The following is an 8,812-nucleotide window of genomic DNA, read 5'->3' on the forward strand; positions in this document are numbered from 1 at the left end:
TTGCCTCCTGTAAGTGCTTTGAATAACAAACTGATTATAATAACAGCAGTTACCATTATTAAAGATCTATTATGAGATAAACACTTTAACTACCTTGTATCAATGAATCCTCAAAACTACCTCCAATACTAGGTATTCTTACCTCTTATGTTAAAAATGAGGAAATGGGGCTCAGAAGGATTAATCTGTAGTAGTAGTCCAAGATCCTACAGCTGGCAAGTAGCAGAGCTAGAAGTTTCTCTGACTCCAACACTTATGCCCTGTACTGTACTGCTTTTCTCTTGACTATGTCTCTCTTCCATAAGGAATCTTCATATTAAATAAAATCATCATACCTCCTATCTATCCCTTCTCCTAATGCAGTGATTCCAAATTCTAATTCTGAGGGGTGCCCCAAATTATTTCACAGACAGTCATTAAATTCTCAAAATCAAATGAATTGAAGTTCCAATTAAAATTAAAATTCCCAAGAAATCTATCCCATAAACTATTCTACAAGAGTATGTACCATAGGAGTAGAGTGTACAAGACAGATATCAATGAATAATTAAGTAAAATAATTCCAAAGTAGATATATATGTAGTAAAGCCTGAACAAGTGACTCAAGTTAAGTCAAGACCCAGACAAATTTAAGCCATTCTGCCTTTCTTTTACTCCCATTGTCTCTGTCTGCCCTCTTTTACTCGCACCTTGAGATTATCAAACGTCTTATTGAAGTGCATGACTGGTTCCAAATTGTGGATCTCAAGAGTAAACCAAAGATAAGATTGTACCATAGAAACATATTTTAGAAACATATTTTTCTTAGCAACACTATTGTGTAAGACAACCAGAACCTGAAAACACTTGTTCCATGGGACGTTAAGAGGTTCCCAGAATCATATAAACTTGAGAAATACTGGGTTAAACAAAAATAAATAGTCGGCCCTCTGTATCCACAGGTTCCTCATCCTCAGATTCAACCAACCATGGACGAAAAGAAAATTTTCCAGAAAGTTCCAAAAAAGCAAAACTTAAATATGCCAAGCACAGGCAACTATTTACATAGCATCTACATTGTATTAGGTATTGTAAGTAATCTAGAGGTGATTTAAAATATACAGGAGGATGTACACAGGTTATATGCAAATACTATGCTATTTTATACAACTGCTTGAGCATCTGTGAATTTTGGTGTCTGCAGGTGGGGGAAGTGGGGGAAGAGGGGGGTCCTGGAACCAATCCCCTCTAGATACTGAGGGACAACTGTACTGTTTCAATTGTACTACCAATTCTTCATAGCCTTTTTGCACCCTATAGACTATCCAAGGGGCAATATAGAATGAAGTGTTTCTCAGGACAGTCAAAGAATACATTCGGATAATTTATATATGGTGGAACTAATAGTTAGATTACATAGTCCTTAGTCTCCAAATATGATCTCCCCTTCTGCCCCCAATTAATCAAGCCTCCCAGTATATATGCTCTTGTGTAGTCATCTCCCATACTGAATGTAGTCTGACTGTATACTCAATAGACTGAGGCACAAGTGTTGGCTCCATGACTTCCCAGGCAAGGTCATAAAGCAACCTCCACCTAGGGAAGCCCATACTAGCCAAGCAGAGAGACCATGTGGAAAGAGGAAGATGTCCAGCCAGCCCTCAGCCATTCTACTCAGCCTAGCCCAAGTGCCAGATATATGAGTAAGAAAGCCATGTAGGATATTACAGCCCAGCAGATGCCAGATAAAGAAGAACCAAGAAATCCAGCCACCAGCCAGAATCCAGTCAAGTTGTCCCAGACATCATCAGCTACTGGGGTCACCCCAACTGAGGGCTCAGACACTGTGGAGGAGACAAGCCATCCCCACTGTGTCCTGCGCAAATTCCTGACACACAATATTGTTTGCTTTATGCCATTAAGTTTTAGAGTGGTTTCTTATGCAACAGTAGATAATCAGATAAATTATAAAACAATGCAATAGCTATATATGCTGATAGGAAAGCAGTACCCTTGGATGATAATTTAATTAAGGGGCAGTCTCAAACTATGGCATTTATAGGAATTCTGATGGCTCCTTGAAACTTAAGGACAAAAATGATTAGGCATTTCCCTTTAGCACAGACATGAACTTAGGGTAACCAAGCTTTAGAAGTTCTGAGCTGACAAGACCTACGTCTGTTAATAAGAGTGAATTCCCCAGGCTGTATATGCTAAAGTGATAAAGAGTTCTATTAGATGCTTGATCAAATTGCCTTTGACTGGTAATGACCAGAATTTTTTAAATGAAGGAAAGGAGACATGTTTACACATGCTCCAAGACTTTAATATTTTGAGTTGATATATGGGAATATGTGATGATTCTTTTTAACACAGAAAATCTTGGTCGTTTTTAGATTTTTTTATGCTATTGATATTATAAAGATATCATAATATGGGCAATTAAAAACAGGTGTCAATAATTTAAATACCAAAATACCTTTGTACCAAATCTTACTGATTCTTCTGGGATGTTTCTTACATTTATCCCTTTTCATTTCCATTTCAATCCCCTTTTCAAGGCTTTCCCTCTACATTACTTACCATTAAAATCTTGGTGCTATACTTCATGCCTAAATTGTTACCATTACAACCTAATTTGTCCCTCAGGAGCCAATCGCTCCTTCATTTTTTTTTTTTTTAACATCTTTATTGGGGTATAATTGCTTTACAATGGTGTGTTAGTTTCTGCTTTATAACAAAGTGAATCAGTTATACATATACATATGTTCCCATATCTCTTCCCTCTTGCGTCTCCCTGCTCCTTCACCTTTAAAAATGTTAAAGCAGGACTTCCCTGGTTGCTCAGTGCTTAAGAACCCGCCTGCAAATGCAGGGGACATGGGATTGAGCCCTGGTCAGGGAAGATCCCACATGCCACGGGGCAATTAAGCCCGTGCGCTACAACTACTGAGCCTGCACTCTAGTGCCCGCAAGCCACAACTACTGAGCCCGCGTGCTACAACTACTGAAGCCGGTGTGCCTAGAGCCTGTGCTGCACAACAAGAAAAGCCACCGCAATGAGAAGCCTGCTCGCCACAACTAGAGAAAGCCACACGCGGCAACGAAGACCCAACGCAGCCAAAAATAATAAGTAAAATAAATAAATAAATAGTTTTAAAAAATAGAACTTAAAAAAATGTTAAAGCAATTTATCTAATCAAAACACTATTTGATCATGAAATTAATCTGTAAATATTAAACAATGAATGAAGTCAATCCCGTCTCCAAAATTTCCTGTGGTTCCCTACCACTCCTATTTTCCACAATCCTATCAACCACCATGCCCCTACTAGGCCTTCCACTGCAATCAATCTAACCTACCCTTAAATCCTAAATATATCTTGCTTACTTCCTACTCTCTCCATTCTCCTTAATTGGAGAATCATCCTCTTTCTTTCTGATTATCCAAATTCTTCATTAAACTTTCCTGGGTCACATCAATTCAAAACCATATCTTTCTTCGTTAAGTGCTATAATAGTCTTAGCACTTAATCATATACTACTCAGACTCAAAATCCTTTCTGGAAATAGCATAGTAATAAATGAATGCTTATGTATATACATCCTTACAGACATAAATAAAATGAATGAATACATGCCATTGCACTGCTATTTAACATTTACTTGAAACATGTCTCATTTCTTCTCTGAGATGAAGGACCACTATGAGAACCTACCTCATACTTTTCAACTCATGTTCAGCACCTTGTCTATACATTCTGAAGATCTTCAAACATTCTGTGCATTCCATAAATATCTACATGCTCCATCAGGAAAAGTAGATATGTAAACAACTTACTATAAATATAATGTGGTATTTATAATAATAAATGAACCACAATAATATATGAACAAATAGCTAAGGAGCACAGTTTGGTGAAAGACAATCAAAAATCTTCTTACCAAAAAGGAAAAAAAAAATCTTACAAAATTGTCCTCCTGTGTTAATAGCTACGTAAGAGAGTTGTCTGACAGGCATGTATGTCAATTTGCAAAAGTTTCCCTTCATCTGAAATGCTCTTCCCTTTCATCTGTACTGACAGCACTTCCATTCTTTAAGGATTAACACAAACTATATTACCTCATTTACTCATTCAACAACTATATCCTGAAGACTTGCCATATGCCAGTACAGGAATGAACAAAACATCAAGATCCCTGTCCTCATGGAATTTACAGTTAAACTTTCTCGGAATCCCAATCAGAATTAATCTCTTTCTCCTTTATTCTCCCACTGCATCTGAACCTGACTGAATCTCCATTACAAAATTTACCATAAACTTTAAGCAATCAACGTTACATTAACTGTGGTCGTCATCCCTACTACATTGTAGAGTGTTTGGAAGACAGTGCCTATGTCTTGTGCATAGAAAGCAATCAAGGGTTTGCAAAGCAAACTGAAATATATATAGGTAATAAATATTTGATTATGCCGACTAAAGCTGCAGCAAGTTTCGGCAGATACATATTTGTTCTATAATCCTAATGCAAGAACATATCTATTTATGACAGAATAGAAACGGCATCCCCAGACTGTTCATCTTATCTGAGCACCAGGGATTTGAGAAGGCTAAGAAAAAGAAAGATGGAGGAAGAACCCCACCATACTTGCATCAAACTGACACTCACAGATGCCGGGACTGCTGAACTATCTGGCGGGGCAGGCTCCACCCATGCCCCAACGGGTACTATAGCCTGGTTCCTCTCAGCCAGCACTGCCAACACGTCCTTGCTCTTCAGGGGGTTTAAAGCCAGGGGCAACTTTGTGGTATTTCGAAGCTTCTTGATGGGGGCCATACTTCCTGGCATCTATGACTCCTGGTTAGGAGAGAGGAAAAGCTTAAAATCTTCAAACGACCGCCTTAAAAGCTCAACCCCCTAACACGCGTATGCCACAGGCTTCTGAAAAGGAGAGAAGCCTTGGAGGAGGCAGTAGCCTGACAAGGATACTGGCGAAGAAGGAAGGAAAAAGGAAAAAAGGGAAAAGAAGGGGTAAGAAATAAAGGAAGGAAATGTTTAAAGATCGCTCTCGGAAAGGAACAGGGACAAGAAGGGGGAGAAACAAGAATCTGAATGAGAGAACGAAGATTGTGCCAGTGGCGGCAAAGCGATGCAGGAAAGGGAGGAAAGAGCGTAGCAGCCGGAGGGCAAGGGGGCTGGGAGGGTGCGGGGTGGGAACCTGGGTCTGAGGCAAAGAGTCCGAATAATCGGTGTCCGGTTATGGGGGGAAGCGCTGAACGCCGGGGAGTCCCGGACCAAAGAAAAGCCTGTTTCTCAAGCCTCAGGGTCCCACTCCTGCTGAGACTGCACCGGCCTAGTATCGATCGCGGTTCGCCACGGATTCAAGCTACCACTGACACCAAAGGACCCGCCTTCGGTAAACCGCCGCTTTGGAGGGGGCTGCCCCGCCCCGCCCCGCCCCTCGGCGGCCTAGTATCTGCCTCTTCCGGGCTTGTGTCACCTCCCGGAGACGGGAAAGGCGTGAGGGGCGGGGTTTCGCGCTCCAGAGGTTCGTCACTTCCGCTTTGTCTCGCTGTATGGGCGGGACCTATAAACGCGCGTGGAACTGGTGGGGCACGGGTGAGTCCGCGTGGGCGCTGGGTAACAGGCGGGCGGAAGTGTCGCACACTGGCCGTGCCTCGCGTGTTCCGGCGCTGGGACCATCCCACATCCTTCAGGAAAAGAAGTATGTTGGGCCGAAGAGCTGATTGGGCAGGGCAGGGGACCAATTGAAGGAAGCACGGGAAAAGGATGGGAGAAGGCGGGCCTGGCAGGGCTTTCTTGAGGAACGAACTAAGCGAACAGTAAATCATACTGATGTTTGTACACCTCGCTACGTTAACGGAGCTCTTTCATACCTGTTCTTATATATAAACATCGCAGCCTCGTGAGTGGTCTCCCTGTCTGCTTCCAAGCTTTGCTATAATTCTCGGACACTTCGCTATTATCCATGTGGAATACCCATTCGTTCGTGTAATATATAATTGAGAGATTTTTATATACCACCACTGTTCTAGGCACTGGAAATATATAGGAGTGAACAAAATAGACATATATCCCTTGTTCATGGAATTGACAATGAGAAGTAACCAAATAGACTAATGAATAAGTAAACAAATGTGTCTGGTGCTGATAAGCATTGTAGAGTAAAAGCCGAGGAAGAGGATTAAAAGTGTGTTGGGGGCTTCCCTGGTGGCGCAGTGGTTGCGGGTCCGCCTGCCGATGCGGGGGACACGGGTTCGTGCCCTGGTCCGGGAGAATCCCACGTGCCTCGGAGCGGCCGGGCCCGTGGGCCGTGGCCGCTGAGCCTGCGTGTCGGGAGTCTGTGCGCCGCAACGGGAGGGGCCGCGGTGGTGAGAGGCCCGCGTACCAAAAAAAAAAAAAGTCTGTTGGGGGGTAGGGGAGATGCAATTTTAGATAGGATGACCAGAGAACACTTCACTGAGGTACTTTTGAGCAAAGACTCCAATGCAAAATTCCATGAGGTAATGGAACAAGCTACTTTAATTTTCACCGGAGAGTTTTCCAAAAGAGTGTTCCAGGCAAAAGGAACAGCAAGTACAATCACTCCAGTGTGGGTGCCTGCCTGGCTGAGAAACTGACCCTGGGGTTTTCCAACATTAAAAGCCTGGAAAGAAAAGGGAAATGCAAAGAGATTGGGAAGGATCAGCCAGTAAGCTAAGGAAGAAAACCAGGAGGGTGTGATACCTTGAAAGCCAAGTGAAGAATGTGTTTTGTTTAAGAGAACCAACTGCCTATGTTAAACTCTGCTGTTAGGTCAAATAGGATGAGGACTGAGAATTTACCATTGGATCTAACAATATAGAGGTCATAGATGACTTTTATAAGAGTGGTATTTTTAGAGTAGTTTGAGAGCAAAAGCCTGATGGGGTAGACTTAAAAGAGAGGGTGAGGAAGAACTGGAGACAGTCATTTTAGACAATTCTTTCAATGAGTTTTATTGTAAAGGGACACAGAGAAATGCGTAGCTGAAAGGAGAGATAGGATCATAGGAGGATTCTTTAATATTGCAGCACATATGTTTTGTTGATGGGAATTGTCCAGTAAACAAAAGAAAACTGACAACACAGGAGAGAGAGAGGAGAATTTTTGTATCTATGTCCTTAAGTGGGCAAGTGGGAACAGGATCTAGTGAACAATTGGAAGGATTGGCCTTAGATAGCAGGAGAGAGAGAGTTCATTATAACACTAGCAGTGAAAATAGAATATATACTGGTAATTGGGTAATATGGCAGTGGGAAGTTTTTTCTGATTCCTCTGTTTTCTCTGTAAAACAGAATTGTCGCCAGCCTACTAGATGGCCTCTGATGATCCCCACCTGCTGGTATTCACACCCTGTGTAGTCCCCTTTCACACTGTACCAGAGTTGGTCTGTGTGACAGATAGAATATGGCAGAAGGGGTGGTATGTCACTTCAGAGATGAGGTTATAGAAGACACTGTGTCCTCTCTCTCTTTCTCTATTGTGTGTGCGCTCTCTCGATCTCTCTCTCTCTCTCTCTCTCTCTCCAGCGTGCACTCTGATTCTTTCCATCTCTTACTCTTGCTCTCACTCAGATCACTTCCTCTGGGGGAAGCCATTTATGTCATGGGAAGTCACGTGAAAAGGCCCACATGGCAAAGAACTCAAGGCTCCTGCTAACAGCCAGGTGAATGATCTTGGAAGTGGATCCTCCAGCCCCAGTCAGGTCTTCAGAGGCTATATAGTCTTGGCCAACAACTTGACTGCAATCTCATAAGAGACCCTGAGACAGACGACCCAGCCAGAAACTGTATGAGTTAATATTTGTTGTTTTCAGATGCTAGATTCTGAGGTAATTTGTTACACAGAGAGAGATAACTAATACAAATAGAAAGCAAGTTCATCAATTAATAAAATAGAGGAAGAGGCGTTGGAGGTTTGAAGAAGGTATAAAATAGTCATCCAGGAGAGTAGAAGTATGAACTAGAAACATGTACAATTGCCAGACAGCCTTAAGGACCCATGTGAGGTTCATGATTATGAATTTAAAGTGAGACTAGTCAGCATGGTTGAGTGTTTTCCTTCAGTTTCATGGTTACAGGCATAGCCATAGGTAGAAATTTTACTTTTAACCAGGGTTGAGGTTTTACCAAACTATTACTCTCAGACAAGAAAGGGGCAAGAGAGTTAATGTTGAGCGCAAGGGAGTGATTAAATGACTGACCATGGAATTTAAGATAGATAATATGGGAAAGGATAACAAGTGGGTAAGGGACCTTGTAAAGTTTGTAGGATCAAGAGATTGTAGGCTCCAGTGGGGATCTAAGGTTTGTTAGAGCAGGATACTAGAAGGAATGCACTGAAAAAATAAGAGGTGGTGATCCAAGAGTGGGATGCTTGAAACTGCAGATATTGGTACTGTCAAAGTTTATGGTATGACCAAGGGAGGGAGTAGGAGAACAAGATTACTGGAGAAGAGGTCATAGAAATGAGGGCAAGAGCACTGGATGGATTATTCCTGAGGTTGTTGAAATCACCAAGATACATGACCAGAAGAGTGTTGGCGAGAGCCAGGAGCAACAGTCTTCAAGGAATTTCAGGAAAAGACCTGGAGGTAGATGAGTGTAGCCTGGAAAGTAGCGAGTGACGTAGTCTAACATCAGATTCAAAGCAAGAGGTGAAGCTGAGAAAAAAAGGAGCTCCCTTTTTATAAATAATAAAATAAAAAATAAATGGTTTGTAAATAGCACTGAGTAATCAAGTAACAAGAAGGAAACCCATCCCACATCCACCCAGAAGGGTGAGGAGA

General features: G+C 42.1%; 1 protein-coding gene across 1 annotated transcript in view; it reads right to left on the minus strand.

The window, feature by feature from the left end:
• Positions 1-4,830, minus strand: part of CCDC15 (coiled-coil domain containing 15) — a gene marked incomplete at its 5' end in the record, with an annotated part of 61,430 nt that extends 56,600 nt beyond the window's left edge. Inside the window, one exon of the mRNA XM_082661068.1 lies at positions 4,651-4,830. Within this exon, the coding sequence (XP_082517194.1) occupies positions 4,651-4,830 (180 nt within the window). The remainder of the gene's footprint in view (positions 1-4,650) is intronic.
• Positions 4,831-8,812: the final 3,982 nt, after the last annotated feature.

The sequence above is a fragment of the Grampus griseus genome (assembly GCF_964374135.1).
Source record: "Grampus griseus genome assembly, chromosome: 8".
Lineage (NCBI taxonomy): Eukaryota > Metazoa > Chordata > Mammalia > Artiodactyla > Delphinidae > Grampus > Grampus griseus.